This window comes from Pogoniulus pusillus, chromosome 5 (genome assembly GCF_015220805.1).
Source record: "Pogoniulus pusillus isolate bPogPus1 chromosome 5, bPogPus1.pri, whole genome shotgun sequence".
Lineage (NCBI taxonomy): Eukaryota > Metazoa > Chordata > Aves > Piciformes > Lybiidae > Pogoniulus > Pogoniulus pusillus.
Genome location: NC_087268.1, coordinates 11,781,426 through 11,805,710, shown reverse-complemented (window position 1 = coordinate 11,805,710; position 24,285 = coordinate 11,781,426). Strand labels below are relative to the sequence as shown.

At 43.3% G+C, this 24,285-nt stretch overlaps 1 protein-coding gene across 2 annotated transcripts; it reads right to left on the bottom strand.

Moving 5' to 3' along the window:
* Positions 1 to 310: 310 nt before the first annotated feature.
* On the bottom strand, positions 311 to 16,892 carry TBX19 (T-box transcription factor 19). Of its 2 annotated transcripts, none has more exons than XM_064143987.1 (8): positions 16,652 to 16,892; positions 10,079 to 10,343; positions 8,030 to 8,164; positions 7,162 to 7,223; positions 5,172 to 5,233; positions 4,202 to 4,390; positions 2,665 to 2,797; positions 311 to 1,903 (listed from the first exon to the last, which is right to left on the bottom strand). In XM_064143987.1, exons 1-8 carry the CDS (start codon positions 16,846 to 16,848, stop codon positions 1,669 to 1,671), a joined length of 1,278 nt encoding a protein of 425 aa, XP_064000057.1. In that variant the 5' UTR covers positions 16,849 to 16,892; the 3' UTR covers positions 311 to 1,668. The 2 variants fall into 2 exon arrangements, with proteins under 2 accessions (XP_064000057.1, XP_064000058.1); XM_064143988.1 differs by having other exon boundaries at positions 4,202 to 4,387.
* Positions 16,893 to 24,285: the final 7,393 nt, after the last annotated feature.

Genomic DNA, 24,285 nt, shown 5'->3' with positions numbered 1-24,285 from the left:
TTATTAACTACAACACGCTAGTGGTTAGGTTCAGGCCTCCCCTATGCTAGATGCTGTACACTCACAGAAGATAGAAAAAGCTGAAGCCTGAAAAAGGCAGTTGAAAGAGACAAAAGGTAATTGGGGAACCGTGTACAAAGACGTGCAATGCCATGCTGAAGAGCAGACAGCCAGTCACTAGGCAAGGAACAGAAAATTCTGTCAGACCTGCTTTAAACTGTGCAGAGCCTGTTTAGGTGAACAAGACTGTATGCATGTTGACACCTTGGAAAGGCAGTGAGGACATAATACATTGTGTATTCGTGTTTTATTTGTATCCTGTACCTGAAACAAAGTGCAAATGCAAGCTGAGTATTTTTTCTGCCGTTCTTTCCCCTCCACTCTTTCAAAATTAGCACATACTAAAAACATTGGAACTTTTCATTTCAAAGACTGTCACACCAGACTATAAACGCTAAACGAGATGCCCTTCACCTTGCTGCCACAATGGAGCCACTTTCTCAGCTTGTGTACACCCAGTACCCCTACAGCACACAAATAGAAAACAGGAGCTGGAGGAGACAGAGTATCGCATCCAAGTGGCATTAAGGTGCTAATGAAGGCACCTGCAGGGCTTGTTTTAAGTACTATGAACACATTCATGTGACAGACTCAGAAAGTCTTCAAAGCAGCACTGTCCCTTCAAATTACCAGCTGTGAACTTGCTCACAATTTCCCCTGATCTCTGCTTCTAGTTACAGAAAGGACTTCTAAAATGACGTGCAATATCCAACTGCCATGTCTGCTTCACCCAGTCTCATGTCTCTAACCATTTTTTATGTGATAAATCATCCAAACTAACTACAAAGATTCACTCTGAAAACAATTCTGACACATAAGTGTTACAGTAACAAGCAGTTCCCACATTTTTTGTCTTTGCGTTATGCATTTTAGCTTCTCTGGCACACAGGAGGTACATGAAGGGAAGTGATGTTTGATGAAGTTGGTTTTCTGCATACACATCCCTGCTCTAAGCTGCAATTCTTTCCCCCTGCACTCACCATTGGTGAGGTCACACTTTGAGTACTGTGTTCAGTTTTGGGCCCCTCATTACAAGAAGGACATTGAGATGCTGGAGTGTGCCCAGAGAACAACAACTAAGCTGGTGAAGGGCCTTGAATGCAAGTCTTATGAGGAACATGTGAGGGAACTGGGGATGTTTAGTCTTCAGAAGAGGAGGCTGATGGGAGACCTTATTTCCCTCTACAACTACCTCAAAGGAGACTGGAGCAAGGTGAGTGTCAGTCTCTTCTCACATGCAACAAGGGACAGGACAAGAGGAAATGGCCTCAAGTTGTGCCAAGGGAGGTTCAGGTTGGATGTTAGGAAAAATTTCTTCACAGAAAGGATTATCAAGCATTAGAACAGGCTGCCCAGGGAGGTTGTGGAATCACCATCCCTGGAGAGATTTGAAAGATGTCTGGATGTGGTGCTGAGGGACACAGTTTACTAATGATAGTGGCTTAACATTAATGATGGAATTGTGAGCTCTAGGTGAGTGGTTGGACTTAATGATCTCAGGAGTCTCTTCCAACCTCAATGGTTCTATGGTTCTGACTCTAGGGAACTGTTTTCCAACAACAGTGTCCGTCTTGTTTGGCTAAGCTTCCCTCCCGAGCAGCCTGTCCATTAAAAGGAGTGTGAAGATGTCCACGCAGAATCAGCTAGTCTGCCTAGAGCGGCTTCCCCTTGTGTTTCCATGCTGCTGGACACCATTCCCTGACGAGGCATTTGGACTGATGATGCAGTGGGCAAGGGCACATTACCCCTTAGAAACATGCTTGAAGTGCTGCTGTTCACCTCGCTTCCTGGGTTGGCAACATTGACGGCACTGTTGCTCACTGTCCACAGGCAAGGGTAGTGGCTGGGGAAAAAAAGCAGCACACATTGAATGTCACATTTCAAAGCATCTTCCCCAGCACAAGACTCACCACAGTAAAGCTGAGTGTGTTACCTGCTAAAAATTGAGTTACTAAACTAGTTCAGCTTTGCAGATATTAACCCATCAGAATTGGTGACCTTGTCAAGAGGCACGGACAGCCATGTGCAAAAACATGCAAGATTTCAAGAGTTAAAGATCTTTTTCTTTGTGAACACTTAAGAATTTTAAGGAATTGCAGCTAATTTTAGTGGAACCTAAATTAATGAAGAAATGTGTGCCTTTATTTTAGGAAAAGAAGGGGAAATAGTAATGAATCAACTCTCTAGGTTCAAATTCCAGCCATACCTAGAATTGTTTACTACTCTACTAACAATATCTTTGTAACTGAGCATGAATTAGATTGTTACATCCCTGTGCAGGAGAAGTATCCTCATTTTGTGAGAAGTATCTAGAGAAAAAATAATGTGGCTTTAAATTGCTCACAGATTGTAGATACTAGAGTTTTATGTGGCTGTTCCAAGATCCTGGTTTTCAGCAGTGCAGGGGGGAAACAAAGCTCACATCGATTTCAGAGCAGGAGGTAAGTAGCCTATTGGAACGATCTGCCCAGGAATCTCAATTTGAGCACTTAGGACCTGTTTCAAATCCTGGGCACCAGTTAAAGCTTGGAAGAAAGTGTGAATCACACTAAGGCAGTCCTACAAGCCTTACTCCTAACACTAGCAGTTTTCCCATAACCTTACCTGGGTCCAGGGCTGGCAGATCCCTTGGTGTGTGGCACTGAGAGCAAATTAGCATGTGGAGAGGAAGGCAAAGTCCAGCTGTCATGTCCTGAGAATACCTGAAGATTATTGCTGGAGCTTTCCAACAAATTAACTTTGTGGGGAGGGGTGGAAGAAGAAAGAAAAAAGCAACAAACAAATCCTCAGACAGTGTTGCAGAGATATTGTCCTAAGGCAGCAGAACACCAGTAGGCCTGAAGAAGCAATCTGATCAGGAGGTTCCTAATCATTGGTAAAAGGACAACATTCAAGTGGTTTAAGAGGGTAACAAGGTGCAATTGCAATTCCAGGTGTGATCTCTGAGAAGATACAGCACGGTACACAGAGGCTATGCGTTTTGCAAGTCTGACTAATAGTCCTTTTGTTAATGACAATTGCCATAAGGCTGGCAATGTTTTGATACAGATTTCCTTATAACCTGAGCTGAAATATTGCTGTTGAACAGGATGCTTTGCTGACTTATAATTAGCGAGCAGATTATCCTTATTCTTGTTTCTGGCCCATTTCTTCTGGTCAAGGCAGAGTCAATTTCTGGCACTCTGCACCCAGATCTAGAGGGTAAAAGGGACTCAGAAGACATTCTGGCAATGCCATATATCCTAAGGGCTGCTTTGAATAGGGAGGTGATTGTCCCCTTGTACTCAGCTTTGGTGAAGCCACATCGACTCCTGTGTTCAGTTTTGGGCACTGCAATACAAAAGAGACGTGGAGGTGCTGGAGTGCATCCAGTGGAGGGCAACAAAGCTGGTGAAGGGCCTAGAGAATAAATCTTATGAGGAGTGACTGAGGGAGCTGGAGCTGTTCAGTTTGAAAAAGAGGAGGCTGAAAGGAGACCTCATTGCTATCTACAACTACCTGGAAGGCTGTTGTGGAGAGGTTGGTGCTGGTCTCTTCTCACAGGTAATTTGAGACAGAACAAGGGGGAATGGCCTCAAGCTGACACTGGGTAGGTTTAGACTGGATATTAGGGAAAAGTTTTTCACAGAGAGAGTGGTCAGGCACTGGAATGGGCCGCCCAGGGAGGTGGTGGAGTCACCAACCCTGGATGTGTTTAAGGGTTATTTGAATGTGATGCTTGGGGATATGGTTTAAGGTGAACCTTGTAGAGTAGGGTTATAGGTTGGACTTGATGATCCTGAGGGTCTTTTCCAACATGAATTTTTCTATGATTCTGTGACTCAAGGGTGCATCACCACACAACATTAAAGGAAGGCTTGCAATGCTCTTCTTGTATAATTTGGAGCTGTATTTTAAGCAAGATTATTCATTCTCATTTATAATCAATAGTTGCAGTGCACCCATCTCTTTGTACTTCTTGTTTTGATGCCTTAAACATATGCTGTGCACACAGAGTTTAGTGCAGATTGTTACAGAGAGTTATCATGCCATTTCCTAGCCTCAGCTCTTGCTTGTTCTAATGCTCCTGCTAACCTTTAGCAAAAGTCAGGCAGACAGATGGTGTCTGCTTCATGGAAGCAAAGCAGCATTACAGCTGTACCTGTAGGTGAATGATTTCTCTGCACGTAGGAAGGTGGGTAGGGAGCAGCTCGATGCCCTCGCAGCGCTGAGTATCGCTCGCAGCTATGAGGAGTGTGTGGAGCTGGCAGAGGCAAAGGTCCAGCATACTGATAATTAGAGCTTCCAGATGTGCACATGGTATCTGGGTTGGAAATCAACCAGCCACCTACTTGGAGGGGAAAGAGAGAAGAAAACTACTATTGCATGAAACACAGGAGTACAATAAGGAAAGTAACCAGTCTTCTTGCAGAACCAGCTGTGCCTCAGAAACACTCAGCAGATTCCAAGATACTGGTTTCTGCAACAACCGAAAGACACACAAAAAAACCAACCCACCCCTAAAAAACAAGCAAGCAAACCCCACCAACCTTAAAAAAACCAAGACCTGAAAACAACTAACAGAAAAAGTCACAAATATAAAAGAACAAATGGAAGAAAACCTGACTATCATTAAAACAATAATTATCATTAAAATAACCATCAAACCCATGTAGCACCAGATCTGACAGCGCTAGGTAACACTCGGAGTCGATCTTTTAAAGGTCTTTTCCAATCAGAATGATTCTGTGATTCCCAATCCCTGATCCTCCCATTTTTTTCTACCTGTTCACCAATAAAAGGTCATTTTATAGGTTACAAAAACATTCACATTTAAAATATAGGAAAAGAAAGGGGGGAGAAAGCCCTAAAAACATCACATGCCACCTTGATTCTAGATTCCTTTTAATACTGAAAAAGGGGATCCCTCTGCAGAAACAGTAGCAGAAACTGTTGCTATTTCCTACTGAGAAGTTTCTTCAATCCTTTTTATTTTTTTTTAAGAGTTCCTTTTCCCTGAACACAGTTCAGGGCTCAATGAATGACTGACGTCAATCAGTTAAACAGGTCCCATGTTCTTAGCACCTATCACATCACGCAAAACTTCCAGCCAATGTGAATAAAAACCTTACAGTGAGAATATGTCATATGTTGACCTTCAGAGACTGTTTCTGGAGCATCCTTGGGATGATTTCTGAAAAGCAAAATACTTAGTGACAGAACTTCTCATTGAGAAATTACAGAAGAAAGTTAAAGGAGAACTATTTACTCTTAAAGGGGGGGAAAGTAAGCTAAAAATGAGGGAACTCCTTCCTTTACCATTTGTTAGGCCGAAGAATTTTCTGCAGTCTGCCATAATGGAAACAGAAACTTAGACTCCTACACTCATGTCAAATCTGAGGGGTGAACCCAGAATTCTAAATCGACCTGTGGGCACTGTTCCTGCTTGCACCAGCAACCCTCAGACTGGACACCCACTCAAAACAAGCAGGGGTCTGCTCAACTGCTCAGCCAGGCAAGCCAAAGGAGGCATTTCCCCACCATAGCTAGGAATCCTGACACTGAGACACAACAGTTTCTTAAGTGGTGAAAGGAATGGAACAAAATACAGATCCACCTGTAGGCATGTAGGACACTTGACATGTTAGAAAACATAGCAGGTCCAAACAAAATTTCCTAGCAAATGTGGCCTGGAATGCATCATTTGGATGCCTCACTGCATTAGCATGGATGATGGAAGTACAACTTTGAAAGACAAACCACAATTTGTTTCTGATGGAAGCATCTCCACCTTATATATTTAGCACCTACAGGTTCCTTCTAATAAACATGTCATAGATAATCAGACAGATTAAATAACAGCAGTGCAGTTACATTACAGTGACAGTGCAATTTCACTTTAGTTATGCTTTTTCAACATCCACAGTTAACTTTTATTCTCCCTAAGATATCAACTGGGTTGGAGGGCAGAAGGGCTCTGCAGCGGGACCTTGACCGCCTGGGCAGATGGGCAGAGTCCAATGGGATGGGGTTCAATAGCTCCAAGTGCAGGGTGCTGCACTTTGGCCACAACAACCCCATGCAGAGATACAGGCTGGGGTCGGAGTGGCTGGAGAGCAGCCAGACAGAGAGGGATCTGGGGGTGCTGATTGATACCCGCCTGAACATGAGCCAGCAGTGTGCCCAGGTGGCCAAGAGAGCCAGTGGCATCCTGGCCTGCATCAGGAATGGCGTGGTCAGCAGGAGCAGGGAGATCATTCTGCCCCTGTTCTCTGCACTGGTTAGACCACACCTTGAGTACTGTGTTCAGTTCTGGGCCCCCCAGTTTAGGAAGCACACTGAGATGCTTGAGCGTGTCCAGAGAAGGGCGACGAGGCTGGTGAGAGGCCTTTAGCACAGCCCTATGAGGAGAGGCTGAGGGAGCTGGGATTGTTTAGCCTGGAGAAGAGGAGGCTCAGGGGTGACCTTATTGCTGTCTACAACTACCTGAAGGGTGGTTGTGGCCAGGAGGAGGTTGCTCTCTTCTCTCAGGTGGCCAGCACCAGAACAAGAGGACACAGCCTCAGGCTGCGCCAGGGGAAATTTAGGCTTGAGGTGAGGAGAAAGTTCTTCACTGAGAGAGTCATTGGACACTGGAATGGGCTGCCCGGGGAGGTGGTGGAGTCGCCATCCCTGGAGCTGTTCAAGGCAGGATTGGACGTGGCACTTGGTGCCATGGTCTAGCCTTGAGCTCTGTGGTAAAGGGTTGGACTTGATGATCTATGAGGTCTCTTCCAACCTTGGTGATACTGTGATACCGTGATACTGTAACTTATGGGATTCACCATAAGTACCATGTAGTGAACATAAAGGGCATATAACTTCACTGGGGAAGTTCACATCATATCATTTCAGGCTTCTTGTGTAGACAGTGCTAATCCTAAAATTTCCAAGAGGATGTTCATCCACTTCAGACTTTATTGTAATAATTACCTAAAAAGTCTCCTCACTAATACCAGTGGAGTGATTCTGGAACCCATCAGAAACAAGACTGAGTTATATTATTTATCTTTCACATTGTGATGCCACAGTTTTAATTGTCAGTGTATCAAAACACTCCTGGAGAAAAAAAAAATAACTCACCTTTCTTTTGCATCCAGGAAGGCTTTTGCAAAGGGATTATACTTGATTTTGAGAGCTGTTATCTTGAGTTTGCAGAAAATAAGGCATGTTAGTGAAGGCCATTTGGAATAGAAACTCGATGAAACATCTTCCAGAGTAATCTGAATGGAACTGGCTTGGTTAGTCTAGCAAAATATATCCCCATACATGATGTTTTCAGGGTTGGTTAGGAGAGAGCTTTGCTCATTGCAGAGTGCTGTGTACTGCTCAGTGCTACAAGCAGAATACCAGTTGCCTAATGTAATAATCCAGTCTAGCAAATCCTGGGAGATAATGGACCTTTTCATAAGAATTTTGACACTGAACTTCCACCAGTTATGAATCAAATCTGCAGCAACACTAGCTAAGGGGACGTGGCACATGAGTTAGCAAATGTCACAATCCAAAGCATCCCTCAATAACAGTTTTGGGGTTGGGAAGAAATTTTCTCTTGGAATGTTGTGCTGCTCTCCAATTGTATGTATCATAAGGAACAGGTAGATGTAGAGTTATCACTCTAACTGTCAGTCATCCCTGAAGAAAGAAGTTGGACTTGACTGTAGAGAGTTTTTTAGTTAGAAAGGAATCAGGATGTCAGGACAGATGGACCAGTCTGGAATAGCCATGGCAGGATATTAAGCTACACTTGGCTTAGTACTGCAGCCAGACACTACATTAGACAGTGTTCTACTGCAGAAAGAAAACAGAGCATTAAACTGGATGGAGCATTACACTATGCAGGACCCACGTGGAAACAACGTTCAGTCTGTCCATGCTAACCTTGCAGCTAATAAGCTTTTAATATATCTCATCAATGATGACCAAGAACATCAATGTGGAATGCACTTACCTCTTCATTTTGATAGGCAGTCACAGCTATGAACTGTGTCTCAGGGAAGGAGCAGTTCATTACCATCCTGTGGGGACCTCCTACACGAACTATGTGTACCTGAGGCTCATATTTATGGAGGGAGTTCAACATTATCTGCAGAATGCAAAACAGAGAGACAGGTACCAATGCCAACCTGGTATCTCACAGCTGCTCTCTCACTTTGGCTCTATAACAGAGCAGATGTCACTGATGAACCCTCACCAGTCAGTGATTTCTGAGAGCAGGGCAGCTGCCTTCCTCTGTTCTTATGAACCACAAAGCCAAAAAAAAAAAAAAAAAAAAAAAAGAGAGACTCCACTAGACCTGGATTTAAAGCTTTTGTTACAGCATCAGTGAATATTTGAGTCAGCAGCTACCACATTCACACCATTACATTTCCACTGCAGTAATGGCTGTTGAAACAGCGAAGGGGCTCCTGTCCTGCTTCCCCTAGCTGAAAGATTCAGAATCATCCTCACAGAAATTAGGGCTAGGAGGAAGCTGAAGCTGTCAGTCATCTTTCTTGACAAAGTGAAGTGTATCTAAACAAGGCTTGGCAGATGTCTCTAATCTGGCATTAAAAGCTGTGAATAGCATTGATTCCACAATGCGCCTGCTTAAAGTTGGTTTTATTGCTTAATTCTCTCTACTGCCAGAAAAAGGTAATTACTTTTTTTTCAAAAAACTCACCAAAAACCAATACTTTGGCAAGTGCTGTGTGCTTGCCTATGTGTATATACATATATATGGAAGAATGCCACCAGTACCATAAAGCTCTTCTAGTCAGCTATTACTTTCTAATAACACCACAGAAAAGGAAGCTGAAACACAGAATTGGGATGTGGTTTACCTTATGACTACTGTCAAGATTTCAAAAGAAATCAAGGAGACCTTCAGTTGTTCATTATTTAGTGACTTCTGTTTTGTCTCTGTTTCTCATCTATCTTTTCCTCCTTTGCTTTCCACTTTTCCCCTCTCCACCACGTGTGTGTGTGTATATATATATATATATATATGTATGTATGTATTATGTTCCCTGTTTTTTCCCAAGTTCTCTTCAACCCTCCAAATTGATTTCCTGTAGATTTTTTACCCCCATGCACACTTATCTGTGGTCGTGGGTGCAAGACAAGATTCTGCAAATTCAAATCCCATTCTATGCTCCACTGTTAATCTTTTGTGGTGGCTTCAGGTGTGACTTAAGAAAAATCAGATCATCTTTATGTTCTCCAGTCTGCAATAAAAACTGAGATGATTTCCTACCTAGAGTGCTAGGCTGATGGAGGTACCTCACAAGCCTAATGAGAATAACAAATAGTGAATGTATAATATTTACATGAAAGAAATTGATTCTGGGCTGACAAGCATCATCCAATGTAGGAGTTTTGTACAAAACAAGCAACTGAACAGAAGGTCTTCTGCAACATTTTACCTTTAGATGCATCATCAAAAATAGAAGACAAAACAAAACTAATTTTCCTGTTTGCATTTCTAAGGGGTTCAAAGAGAAAGTCACTTATTTCTGGTACATGTGGTTTCTTTCCAAAGGCCAAAGCTGATTCAATAGAATATTGATAATTATCATGATGCAGAAGCAGACATAGTAATTATTTCATTTAGGAGCAGCCTTTTATTCTGCTATCTGACTCCTGCCAACATTCCACTTACACCAAACAGCATGGGGGAACACAACAAAAACCTAATACCCATGACCATTTTTTCCCCCTTCTCTGAAGTCCTATGTAAAAATCCCCAGCACACAAGACCAACTCTGAAAAGCCCCCTGATGATTAAGTAAACCACAGCACTCTGTCTCTCTTAACATCAAGAAGTCCATTAAAATCTGAAAGCGCCAATTAAGGCCTGTTTATTCCTGTTTACATTTGGCCTCCAGAGAATAATTGGCATCTGTGGGTGAAGAGGCCTGAAAGGGCCTCTATAATTACATAAATGCACCCTTGATATTTCTTGATTGGTAGGTGCTTGCAATTGAAGCCAAGAGGTGTATGGGGAAACATCAGACCATACCTGCCCACTCCCATTGAGCTTGTTGGTAAGTTTGACTTTGCTGAAGGAAATGGCAGCTTTCATCCAGTGGGCCCCGAAGTTGGGAGAGTCTGGGTGGATGTACACACAGCTGTGGTTTGGTGGCTCTGGTTTCCCAGCTGGCACCCATTCTCCGTTGACATACTTCCAGCGGTGGCCATCGGTCGGGGCAAAGTCCAGCAGGAAGGAATACATGGCGTTTGGGTCCAAGCCGGACACGCTGATCTTCAAAACAGGGAACATCCTCCTGGCCAGGAAACAAAACCAGGGAGACACCACTGGAAGCTGGTTTTGAAATACCCCTCCTCAGCATTTTATGAGCTCACAGATCAGGTCAAGGTAAAAACCATCCTCCACCCATTCCTCCATCTAGCTGGAGAGCTCTCTTAAAGCTTCATCCATTTTGCTTTTATTTTATTTCAGTCATTTGGGAAAACAAACAAACAAACCAACCAACCATGATATCTCTAAAGCAGAGCATGAAGGTCTTGATTATACCAAGAGTTAGGAACTGTGTATAGCATCAGCAGAAATCATAGAATATGGGCATGCTAAATACATCCTTACATAGAATCATAGAATCAACCAGGTTGGAAGATACCTCCAAGATCATCCAGTCCAACCTATCACCCAGCCCTGTCCAATCAACTAGACCATGGCACTATGACAATAAACAAGACAGAGTTGGAAATGCCTGAGAAGGTGGAGCTGAAGCACAGATCCATTGCATTAACTGTAGAATTCTATTATCAAGTCCGCTCCAGCGCTCCACCTGTGACTGTTCTATGATCCTATGACTCTAAGTGCATTTCTTTGGTGCTGAAATTCCCCTGACACATGCTCCTGTAGTTTGTCCAGTGACCAAATCCCACTTTGTCTGACTGTGGATATATTTTCTGACGTCATCTTGCAGTCTCCACCAATTAGGACATAATTCCAGGCAGGTACCCACCAGATTCCAGTTAGATTTATTGACTACATTACTCTACACAACAAGTTTTTCTCCCTTCTTTTGAAGGGATGGTCATATTCCATAATCTTTGTGAGCAAAGTCAATTACTTCTTTCTCACATTTCCTGTGGTTCTTGTGTTCATCCCAAGTATCTTCCACTTGCATAACAGTTTCCAAGTAGTGCTATTCTGAAAGCCCTCACAAGTCTGCTATACGTTCCTTGTCTAAAAACCCTTCTTGATGGTATCAGGGTTGTGTCAGGCTAGTCTGGCATTACCTTATTTTAATTAAATGCCTTTTAATTTCATTTTCCATTGTCTTCCATATTTTTCATTACTCTTTCATTCAAAAATACATCCTGAATTCTTAGTTCAGGATATATCTAAATGTCTGTTGTTCCCTGTCTTAAGGGCAAGTATTCACATACTGACCCATTAGTACATAAATCTCCAGTTTGAGAATTCTGGTTAAACTCCTTGCTGTTAGACTTTGCACTTGCCAGTTTTTCCAACAGTTTGGTCCTATCCTTCCATATTCTCTGACCTCAGCAGTTTGATCAAGTTCTTCTGCTGTTAGTTGCACCTTAGATCCAATGTTGTCCTTCGCTAAGCTCTAAATAGTCACAGACTCACAGATCACATTGATTTGGAAGGGAATCTCAAAGGTCATTTTGTCCAACTCCTACTAGATCAGCCTGCCCAGGGCCACATCAAATTTGATCTTGAATGTCTCCAAGGATGAGGCTGCAAACACATCTATCATTCAGCCTTCTATCATCTTCCAAGTGCATTTAAAACTGAAATTCTGCCTCTGTTGAGTTTTGGGAGAATGCTCCTTTTGTGCCTAGGAGTCCCATGCCAGCTTTTCTCAATCCCCTTGTCATTTTTTTCCTTTTGTAAAGGAGCTTTGCAGCAGCCCACAGCTACCCTTTCAGCAGTTTTCTGACTCTCCCAGTACCTGGGAACCATTACACAGCTTTGATTTGGCATCTTAGTGCTTGAAAGTCTAGAATTAGTTGGGCTCCAGCTGAAGCCATACTCCAGTGACATCCAGTTGCAGACTGGAAAGAAAGGATTTGAGAAATTTGAGATTTTTTTTCATCTAGTATAAGTACTTGGTGATAGATTGAACCATGATTTTTCAAACTAATTAGAAACTCAGCCATATATTTATATGCTACATTTAATGTGTCTTTCTGATCAGGATGCACCAGCTATCAAACTGGGATATGATAAAAAGCGTAGATGGGTTGTGCCCTGCACTTCCCAAAATCCCTGAAGTCAAAGTAACACACTTAGCTGAAATTGAATTGGAAAGAAAAATTCATCCACATGAAAACTTGATCTCACTGAATTTCTCAGAACTATTTCTACTACATACAGATGAATTCCTCTGCCCTCAGACTTTTCTCCCGTTCTACTTGCAGGGCTTGAATTTATCCCCAAAACACCTGTAGACTAATGACAGAATCATGGTTATTAAGGTTGCAAAAGACCTTCAAAATCATCAAGCCCAACCATAATCCAACTACCATGACCACTAAACTATGTCCACATCTACACCCTTCTTGAACACCTTTAGAGATGGTGACTCCACCACCTCCCTGGGCAGCCTGCTCCAAGAGTGCCTGAACACTCTTTCAGGAAAGAAAGTTTTGCTAATATTCAGTCTAAACCTCCCCTGAAGAGAATACATCACAAACACTCCTGTGTCATAGAGATCATAGCACTTCCCTGTGTTAATCTGCTTCACATACATTCAATCCTCACCTTGCTTGGATGAGAATACCTTCACTGTACAGATTTTAATGACAGAAAACTTAATATATCACTTGTTCTTCTGATTAAATGGTTTTACTGTTAAGATCACATTTTCCAGCCTTTTAGCAGGGCAAATGATGATCTCTTCAAGGCTGTTTTAGTCAGAACGTTTCGGTGATCAGGTAGGTCACATGTGACCTCCATTTCTGCAGTAGCAAAGCACTTCAGCCTCTTCAATTTATTTAGAGCAGATCTGCTACCAATTACTCCACAGTACAGAACTTGAGTGGGAAGATGTTTGCTATCAAACTTGAATGTGTAGTAACGAGTAAAGATGCTTTAGCACTTCAGCCTGCAAAGGACTTCTCTCCTCCTAGTCACATTAACCTGCATTAATGCATTGTGGACTCTCTCAAATGCAGAGAGGAACAGTGGCAGCTTCCTGCCTCCCAAAGTCCAAATTGTTAAGACAGTGCATAGCTACTGCAGTACAAACACTGAGATGGAAAACCTGCTCAGGCAGGAAACAGTGTTTGACATTGAAATTCCACCTGAATACAGTATAGTGTGAATGAGAGACCGATTCCCACCATATCAACTGGGATGTATTTTGTATACATTGGGATTTTTGTATACATTGAGATGTATTTTGTGATACGGCATGTGGTTTGCATTGACTGATGTCTACCCTGTTCTGAAAAGAAGTGTGACCAGCAGGACAAAGGAGGTGATTCCTCCACCCTCTACTCTGCTCTTGTAAGACCCCACCTGGAGTACTGTGTCCAGTTCTGGAGTCTCCAACAAAAGAAGGACATTAAACTATTGGTACAGGTCAAAGGAGATCTGTAAGATGATTAGAAGGTTGAAGCACTTCTCCTATGTGGACGGGCTATGAGAGTTGGGTCTGTTCAGCCTGGAGAAGAGAAGGCTCCAGAGTGACCTTATAGCAGCCTTCTAGTACCTGAAAAGGGTCTATAGGAAAGCTGGAAAAGGACTTTTTACAAGGATTTGTTGTGATAACAAGAGGGAATGGATTGAAGTTTGAGGAGGGTAGATTTAGATTGGGTGTTAGGCAGAAATTCTTTACAGTGAGGGTAGTGAGGAACTGGAACAGGTTGTCCAGGGAGATTGTGGATGCCCCCTCCCTGGAGGAGTTCAAGGCCAGGCTGGATGAGGCTTTCAGCAGTGTGGTCTAGCAGAAGGTTTCATGCCCATGGCAGACAGCTTGGAATAAGATGATCTTCAACATCACTTCCAACCCAAACCATTCCATGAGTCTATGAACACATCTATCTTCCCTGTGTACTTAGGCATATTGCTCCAGAAGGCGATTGTTGTAATGAAGTGCAACACAGCAAGGGAGATGTATCTGTGTATTAACAGTGAAGTTAGTTCATCTAATTATGACATTTTGGACTCTGGGTACCAATTGAAGATAACTGAGTCACAGCAGATAGAATTCTGCATGCTAGAATTTGACACTTGAGAAGCACTAACCAATCAGCCTTTCATTCTCTGTAGTTCTCTTGTATAAGGTTCTGATTGAATTTCTGAATCTTGCTGAACAGATTGTCAGCACAAACTGTCTCAGTTTCCACATGCAGAAGTTCAGACTGGCTCTTCTTCTCTGTCATAGAATACAGCTTTCAAAAGCATTCACACACCTTTCAGAAAGAATGACTTTAGTTCTAATTATTTAAACAGCAGCAGTATTAGATTAATATTCATTTTTATTCTATTGAGAATCCTTCTGCCCATAATTACTAAACAATTCAACCCAGAGAAAACATCAGCAAGGAAAGGAAACTTTCAAGTTTGTCTCCTTTTGAATAGCATGGAACTGTTCAGAGACATTTGCTGCAGGCCACTGCCTGCATTTCCTTCTTTTGGTGTGCCGATGTGTTTGTTACGGAATACACTTTGAGAAATGCAAGACATCCTCCTTCATAGTTCCTGATGCTACAGTGAGTTTTTGAAAGGATTTAGGGAGCTGTGTGTCATACTTTCATACTTTTTGTATTTTGAGATTGCTGTAGCTTGATCATAATTAAGATATTCCTGCCCCTGTTGAAATGTATGGAGTGCTCACTGGCTCTAGGAAAAACAGGATCAAGCTGATAAGGAGTGCTCTAAGTTAGAATAAACAAAAACAAGGCATCTTACAGAATGAAATGAAGAGTAACTGGACATATTCCAGTTATGAAAGACACCCTTAGCATCATAAAAAGACTTTTATCTGTGCACTCACCTAGACCTTTTAGAGAGGTTATTACCATGTGGTCAAGATCTATATTAGCTGAAAGAAACTGTAATGTGCAACTCTTTTTATGAATTTAATTAATTTGAGGCAAACCTGTTTCACCTCATTTTTGGTCACACTGCTAAGGAGTCCATTTAATCTACCATACACTAAATGAAAAATCCACTCAGAAGTTTGCTGTAGCCTAAGAGCAGTTTTAAAAGCAATTTAAATGAAGCAAAAGCAGCTTCTCAGTGTGCAGAGAACCTCAGCAGAAGATTTCTATCTCTGCAGGTTATTGGGAGGAATCAGAAAGGCAATTCCAACAAGAGCTGAAATTTGGGGAAGGCAGCTGTTCTCTTACCAAGAAAAGCTTGCTGAGCCAACATAATAGATTGTCTCTTGTACCAGCTTTCACCTCTGTCCCTTGTCAAGATACAGTCCCCGATACTATCACCCACAAATTTTGCTAAATCAAAGTTTGCAAAATTCATAAAAGTCACACTGCATGAGCAAATCTTCATCTCCATCTCTTAATTTCTCACTTCTCTGTGGATCTCCTGAGAGCTCGTGTTACAGAAATGCGTGCAAATTCAGGGGGATTTGTAGGGCATGGGGGGTGTGAGAGAGGGGTGGTGATAGTACATAAAATAAAAACCTTAGTGCCACTATACCAGCGAACCTGATTCCAGCACCTGCCTCTCTTTCATTAACTACAGCCTGCTGTCAGCCCAGTTCAGACTGGAACCTCTGTGGAAAGCTTTCTCCAAGCCAGTGTCTGATTCAGATTTAGTATCCTCCTGTGCAGGTTTTGCACTCTTTCCCCACACTTTTCTGTGTTCTCCAAATAGTGAGATATGTGATCCTTTTACATCACAATATTTTGTCTTTCTAAAACTGTGTGTGTTAATCAGTATTCTGCACTCGTTTCCTAGGGCATCAACAACAACTACAGAGCAGTACCACTGTGGGACCACACAATATGGGCTGCACACACATGCCACAAATGATAGTTTTATTGTACCTCTTTCTGGTACAGACTATTTGAACAAACTGTTAGTACTCAAGGACAGAAAGACAGGAACTGCAGCTGGGGATAAGAACACCAGTCTGCTTCTGTACAGTAATTTGAGGTGTACAGGTAAAGACTTTGCTAAAAAAGGCTGATGATTATTAGTTCAAGAAGTCCTGCAAAAGGATTTGAGATCTATTTCCCTTGCAAAAGTTCCCTTTTCATGCAACCATAAGTCAGTGAATGTATTTTTCCAGCGTGTTTCACAAACAGGAATAAAGGAAGGCTCTAGACAGCCTGATCTAGTGTAAAGTGTCCCTGCCCATGGCAGGGGGGTTAGAATTAGATGATCTTTGTGGTCTCTTCCAACCTTGACTGATTCTATGATTCTTTGATTCTATGATTCAGCAGTGACCAAAAAGAAGCAGGGACATCCCTTTCTAGTGTCAGAGGACTGCAAGTCTGTAGGCACAAAACTATGACAGTGCTCATTGCAGGTCTTTCAAGTCTGAATACACATTTTATTATTAAACCACTTAACTCCCCTAAGTTGTCATCTCACTTACCCCACAGTGCTGAGCAGATCACTCACCTGCCATTCTTGGTCACAATCATCTCATTAGTGACTTCCCTGAATCTCTGCCAGAGCGTCGCATCCTCTAGGACAACCTGGAGCTGCTTCTCCGTGGGGTCGCCTTTGTCTCTGCCAGCCCGGAGTTCGCTCTCCACCACGCTGAGCAGCCTGGAGACTGTGCAGTCACTGGGTTTTTTGCAGCCCAGGTCTGCCATGATGACTTGACAGCCAGAAACTTCAGGTAGCTGTTGAAAGACAAAAAATAAGGAGCTAAATAAAAAAATCAAGTCGGTTCCTTGGGCACCTTCTGACAGATGTGCTCTCCTCACTCTTGCTACTGCCTGTGTCTCTCCTCTGGAAGTCCCAATGGGCAGTGACACCAGCATGGGGAGGTTTACGCACACACTCAACACAAAAAGAGGACTATCTTCTAATTACCTGTCAGACGGTCAGGTGGGTGGCAGGCTGATGACTCAATTGGCTGCCTTGAAAGAAGAGTCCTCCATCCAAATTAGCATGCTTTTATCTTTTTTTTTCAACCTGAAGTGGGTCTAATTGTTCTGCTTGAGAACCAGGTTTCCATTAATGAAAATTGTTTCATTTCCAGACTGAAACAATGCATGGAAATTGCGTTCATGCTGATGCAGACTCTAACTGAAGGAGCTCCTAACAGTCAAGACAGTTACAAAGAGAAGGTAGTCTTAAAATGTTTCCACCAGGCATGTTGGATAAACACATTAACCCCGTTGCCCTATGTTCCTAAATCAAAATGTAATAGAAAGAGACCTTTCTGCACTGAGGTTTCAATGCAGAAGGAGAAGGTAGCACCCCTACACTCCACCATTGATGCCTGCTGTGTCTTTTCCTTAGTCTCACTGTCAGCACAAAGGGGCTGAACTTTCCTCTGGCTGCATTCCCAGGGATAACACTCAGGCACCTGGTTCTGAGCATTAACTGGCTGACACTGCTGACCTTCTTAAAGTCCACATCACACAAAAGTTTTCTCACAAACCTTAAAGTAGGCATTCCCTCTTGGCTCAGGCTGAGACCTTCTCTGACAAGCCTACTCCAACTGCACATAACTCACAAAAATGCTGCCATTTTATCAAGAAGTCCAACAACTGGAGTGCTGGGGCGAGGGCAGAGGAGGGCAACAAAGCTAATGAAGGGCCTGGAAAATAAGTCTTCTGAGTGACTGAAGGAGCTGAGGCTGTTTAGTTTGAAGAAGAGGAGGCTGAAGGGAGACCTCATTGCTGTCTACAGCTACCTGAAAGGATGTTGAGAGCCTGCTGCTGGTCTCTTCTCACAGGTAAATAGTGATAGAACAAGAGGGAATGGCCTCAAGCTGCAACTGAGTAGGTTGAGACTGGAGATTAGGAAACATTTTTTCACAGAAAGAGTGGTCAGGCACTGGAATGGGCTGCCCAGGATAGTGGTAGAGTCACCAACCCTGGATGAGTTTAAAAGTTGTTGGGATGTGGTACTTGAGGATATGGTTTAAAGGTGAACTTGGTAGAGTAGGGATATCAGTTGGACTTGATGATTCTGGGAGTCTTTTCCAAGGGGAATGTTTCTGTGGTTCTGTGAACTTCAACACTCAGCCAAGCGTAGGAGTTCCATGGACATTAGAGTGCCTAATTTCTCCTGATCATAGAATCATAGAATCAACCAGGTTGGAAGAGACCTCCAAGATCATCCAGTCCAACCTATCACCTAGCCCTATCCAGTCAACTAGACCATGGCACTAAGTGCCTCATCCAGGCTTTTCTTGAAGACCCCCAGGGACGGTGCCTCCACCACCTCCCTGGGCAGCCCATTCCAATGGGAAATCACTCTCTCTGTGAAGAACTTCTTCCTAATATCCAGCCTATACCTACCCTGGCACAACTTGAGACTGTGTCCCCTTGTTCTATTGCTGGTGTACCTAGTCCTGATAAAATCTCTGAAACTTCTGGTCTATTGGGCATGACATAGCCAACAGCTTGACTATGAAGACATACTGTTGAAAATAATTTTACAGAAAAGCAGTTTGTGGCTACTTACTGAGAACTTGCATTTGCTTATTTCAATAGCCTCTGTTGAACTCTTGTGCTTCTGCCTCTTTCTGAAAGATGAAATGACTTGGTGGATCATCGATGTGATTTACAAAGACAAGAAAGAGTCTGGCAAACTCTGTAAGACAGGATTTAAACTAAATTTGGACAAGGCTCAGCAGACCCTGCAGTTAAAAACTGGGAGATACCACCTACCTAAGAAGCAAGAGCCAGAGCTTCTTCAACTTGTGTTGCATGGCACCTTGTTTGGCAACCAGTCCTACCAATCCCTTAAGTCCTACATGCAGTAGGGCTGTAAGTCCTCGAAGCTGCACAGCTGCAGGTCTGCAGCAAAGTGATGTTCAGCAGAATCATAGAATCATAGAATCAACCAGGTTGGAAGAGACCTCCAAGATCATCCAGTCCAACCTAGCACCCAGCCCTATCCAGTCAACTAGATCATGGCACTAAGTGTCTCATCCAGTCTTTTCTTGAGAACCCTCAATTCCCAGTAATCTCAGTACCATTGGAAGGTGCAAGCCAAGCAGGTCTAGGGGTAATTCCAAAATGCCACTTTCAAACTTCACACTCTAACACATCTTCCCTCTCTTATCAGCCTTTACATCCTTTTAATTGTCAACTCATAATGAAATTACCTCCATGAGCCTGGTGAGTTACCCTAGAAGGTGTCAAACAGCAACTTCTGGTTAATATCCAGCCCATTTTCCCTTTCAAATGACTGAAGAATGTACTTCAAAATCTAGAGGGTGTCTAGGTACTTGGAAGCCTGCCACTTTGCATTTGGAAGAACAATTGCATCTCAGGTAGTACGTTTGTGTAATATGGAATATGTTTGCATTCTCCTTTTCTAATGCTGAAAGAGGAGAGAAGCCACAACTGTAGTTTTCCCTTGCAGGCAATCTAATGACATAGCAAATGCACAGGAAACTGTGCCAGTTCTTAGTTTCATTATATTACAAATGTAAATAAACACAGACATTAGAGCTGGAGGAAGCATTTTCTATTTCAATTCCATGACTTCAGTTTTTCAGACAACTCTAAGCCACATACGCCTGTGTTATCTTGGGTGTTTTGGTGTGGGTTTTTTTAGTGGAAGTTCTATTTCCACATGGTTTTGTTTTTTTAAGAACCAGCTGCTCAGAAATCAGGAGATTCAAAGTTGAGGCAAATGCAGGCAACAGCTCACAGAAGTAATAACATTTCAGTAATTGTACACAGTTGCACCTATAGAGAAATAACAAAGGAAGCAGCTTGAGCTTCAGAAGTACGAACTGCTCATCTCTGACACAGGGCTTCAAGTGGTGTGATAGTAGAGTCTCCAAAATATCCTATCAAATCTTCTTTCTCAAGATGCTTAGATCTTAAAGGAAATCAGAAGTGTGTACAACATGGCAATAGTTCAGACTGGAGGAAAGGTTTCAAAATGCAGAAGAAGGGAGGCTGTCTCACCAGTAGACACTGGTGAATTGCTGAAGGGCACGCTCAGCAAAAATGAATTTGAAATGGAGGCAGCCACAAAGCAAAGAAAGAGAGGTCCTGTCCTAAGGGCATTTCTTGCCCAAGCCACTCCAGGGACACAGGTAGAAAGGAGGAAGAATATATGGAAGGGATAACAGACCCATTCCAGTAATAGGCAAGGAAGCAAGTTTTTCACCAAGACTGGATGTTTTACAGCTAGTGTGCGTAAGGGAGAAACATAAAGGGATCTGCTTTGGAGTACCATGATAAAATTTTCATCCTGCTGATAATGAAATGCACTTTCAGACACTAAAAGTAACTTACACTTGGGCACTTATGGTTATTACTCACACAATGTGCCTGATGCTTGAAAGTCTTGTCTCCCAGAGGGGAAAAAAAACCCACCCACAAATCTAGTCTCTTAAAATACATTTCATACAGTTTGAATTTGAATTTTATAGCTGTATTGCCATAGCTCAGGATGACTGCAACCACATCTAAAATGAGAGCAGTTACTTGTGGCTGGCTAGTAGGAATAGCCCAACTGCTATCACCAGCGTGGGGAAGGGTGTTTCAGCTGTCAGATTTCAGACTACAAGCAACTGGTGGTGTGCATAGCAATATATGCAGGAGGCACAGCTCACCACTGACACATCTTTCCAACCTAGAAGAACTAGCCAAATAAACAACAGGCTTGTATGTGTACAAGCCATCAGCTGAATGTGCTTGGGCCTGAGATTTTACATGTCCAGACCCAAACAAATCACATCCCATGCATCAGGCTTTAGCACATTGTACACTGTGTTTGCTTCACGCAGCTGTCATGGGAGAGGGCTGCAGAGGAAACCAAACAGACAGATTCATAGTCAAAGTTGTTTGCTTGCTGTTAACTTTTCATTTTAACAAGTGTTAAGGGCAGAAATCTTTACTTTGGATATTTATCTTGCTTTAGGAGAAGAGACATCCTCTTATGTCCCTCTGTAGACCTAACTTTGAATACTTCCAAAGCATCCTTTCTCTCTCCTACTTTCTTGCAAGATTATTTTTTCCCAGTTTACAGATACTGAAAGTGAGGCACAAACAGATTAATGTCAGTGAATGTAAGTATTGCCAAGGCACAGAAAATAACCCATTCTCAGGCATCAGGGGCATTATTTCTCTTCCAACCTGGTTGATTCTATGATTTCTTGGGCTGGAGGTTGAATCTCCCTGAAGAAGAAGAGGCAGCTGCACTCTTAGAGAGTAACACAGATAAGAAGAGCCCTGGCAATTACTGCCACCGCAAGTGGGACAGAGCAGGGCCAAAGGACAGAAGTCTAATACCCTTCTTCCACTTGTTTAATTGAACAAGCAAATCAGTAGGGGCATTGGCAGGAGCAGAAGTGTCCTACAACCCCTGCAATGCTGTACACATTCCCTGAAACCCAGTCTGGAAAGCAGGGCACTACCAAGCTCTAATTTAATCCCATTGCTCCTCGTCCCATCACTGCAGGCCTTTGTACACAGTCCCTTCCTCTCTAGGCCTTGTAGGCCTTCTTCAGGTGTTGGAAGGCTGCTGTTAGGTCTCCCCAGAGCCTTCTCTACTCCAGGATGAACAACCCCAGTTCCCTCAGCCTGTCCTTGCAGGAAAGCTGGCAGCTCATGGTTTGGACAGATTCACTCTGTGCTGGATGGCAGAGCCCAGAGAGTGGTGGTGAATGGTGCCACATCCAGTTGGCAGCTGTCACTGGTGGTGTGCCCCAAGGATCAGTGCTGGGCCCAGTCCTGTTCAATATCTTTATTGATGATCTGGATGAGGGGATTGAGTCCAGCATCAGTAAGTTTGCAGATGACACCAAGCTAGGAGCAGGAGTTGATCTGTTGGAGGGTAGGAGAGCCCTGCAGAGGGACCTGGACAGGCTGGATGGGTGGGCAGAGGCCAATGGGATGAGATTTAACAAGGCCAAGTGCAGGGTTCTGCACTTTGGCCACAACAACCCCAAGCAGCACTACAGGCTGGGGACTGAGTGGGTGAGAGCAGCCAGGAGGAAAGGGACCTGGGGGTACTGATAGATAGTAAGCTGAAGATGAGCCAGCAGTGTGCCCAGGTGGCCAAGAGAGCCAATGGCATCCTGGCCTGCATCAGGAACAGTGTGGCCAGTAGGACAAGGGAGGTTATTCTGCCCCTGTACTCAGCACTGGTCAGGCCACACCTTGAGTGCTGTGTCCAGTTCTGGGCCCCTCAATTCAAGAGAGATGTTGAGGTGCTGGAACATGTCCAGAGAAGGGCAACAAAGCTGGTGAAAGGCCTGGAGCACAAACCCTATGAGGAGAGGCTGAGGGAGCTGCAGAAGAGGAGGCTCAGGGGTGACCTCATTGCTGTCTACAACTACCTGAAGGGAGGCTGTAGCTAGGTGGGGGTTGGGCTCTTCTGCCAGGCAACCAGCAACAGAACAAGGGGACACAGTCTCAAGTTGTGCTGGGGGAGGTCTAGGCTGGATGTTAGGAGGAAGTTCTTCCCAGAGAGAGTGATTGGCATTGGAATGGGCTGCCCAGGGAGGTGCTGGAGTCACTGTCCCTGAAGGTGTTCAAGAAAAGCCTGGATGAGGCACTTAGTGCCATGGTCTAGTTGACTGGATGGGGCTGGGTGATAGGTTGGACTGGATGATCTTGGAGGTCTCTTCCAACCTGGTTGATTCTATGATTCTATGATACTTCAGCCCTCTGATCATTTTCGTGGCCCTCCTCTGGGCCTGCTCCATCAGGTTCATGTCCTTCTTGTGCTGAGGGCACCAGAGCTGGCCACAGTACCCCAGGTGAGGGCTCACCACAGCAGGGGGAAGTGGCAGGATCGCCTCTCTCGATCCTGCAGAACTGACTGGAGTTTATTCATCGAGCTACTGCAGAAAAGGCAAAATGGTATTTTCCACTTTTTAATTAAACTTGTTCTAAAACCACCCTAGCCACCAGCTGGTGAGGTACAGCAGAAAGATTAAAAGAGAAAAAATGGGAAAAAAAGAGGGCAAAGAAAGAAAAAAGGTAATTAAAGAGGCCTTCTTTGCCTTGACATTGGATAGCTGGGTTTGGCCTTTAGGTGCCTCTTTCCAAATAAAAGGCAGCCCCTTGGTGATCAGATGAAATCACAGAGGACAAGACTCACTCTTTCCACCTCCAAAGCTTCCACTAAACCATTCAAACAAGTAACCTCCCTCTGAACATTCAGTCCCAACAACAGAGGGAAATGTAACCTCTATCACCATGAGACTCCCAGGAAATCGACACCTATCAACTACCAGAGAATAATTAAGAGAGGATAAAAAGACAGCTGCCTTCCCTCTGTTTTTTAATCACAGATCCATCCCCTCAAGAGATTGCTAGGTCAGAAGAGACTTAGAAAAGATTAGCCTTTTCATTAGTGTCAGGGGGGCGAGGGGAGAGTTGCAATCACTTACACCAGGTATGTTTTTGTCAGCAAGGCAAGCAGCTAGGTAGTGCCTCCTTGCCTGCTGTTATAATTGAGATTATAACTGAGATAAAGTCTGAGCCCAGAAAGCAAAGGAGGCTTTCCAGAGCAAAATACACAAGAAGAAATGTAAAACAATCTTGATGCAGTTAGGTTGGCAATAAATTTAAGTTAGTCTGTTTCAAATCATACTTTTCCCTAACTTGTTTCTCTGCTTGAATATCTTCAGAGCTGTCTCCAGGCACAGCAAAGCACCTAGAGCAAGAACTTAACATCCACATTGTTAAGATCAGAAAATAATAAAGGCTTTAAAAGAGTATTAATGAGCTTTCAAATTCCATTTACAACATCTCATTAAAAAAAACAATAGGTTTGGTGTTTATATTATCACAGTATCACAGTATCACCAAGGTTGGAAGAGACCTCATAGATCATCAAGCCCAACCCTTTACCACAGAGCTCAAGGCTAGACCATGGCACCAAGTGCCACATCCAACCCTGCCTTGAACAGCTCCAGGGACAGAGTGTGGAAACTAAACATGCACTTTTGACTTGGATGTGTAAGTCAAAGCTTTTTGGTTTTGATTTTGGGTGGTTTTGGTGTTGGGTTTTTTTTTTTGGTTAATGAAAAGAGTTAACAAGTTGCTCAACTGAAACATTTGATTCAAAGTAATGAGCTTGACGTCCTGTTAGACACA

Excerpts from the sequence above, each read along its gene's own strand:
- TBX19 (XM_064143987.1), bottom strand. The coding sequence starts at position 16,848 with ATGGCAGACCTGGGCTGCAAAAAACCCAGTGACTGCACAGTCTCCAGG. Across the intron at positions 10,344-16,651 it reads ATTGTGACCAAGAATGGCAG|GAGGATGTTCCCTGTTTTGA; the intron begins GTGAGTGATCTG and ends TTTCCTGGCCAG. Across the intron at positions 1,904-2,664 it reads TCTGCCAGCCCTGGACCCAG|CCACTACCCTTGCCTGTGGA; the intron begins GTAAGGTTATGG and ends TTTTTTCCCCAG.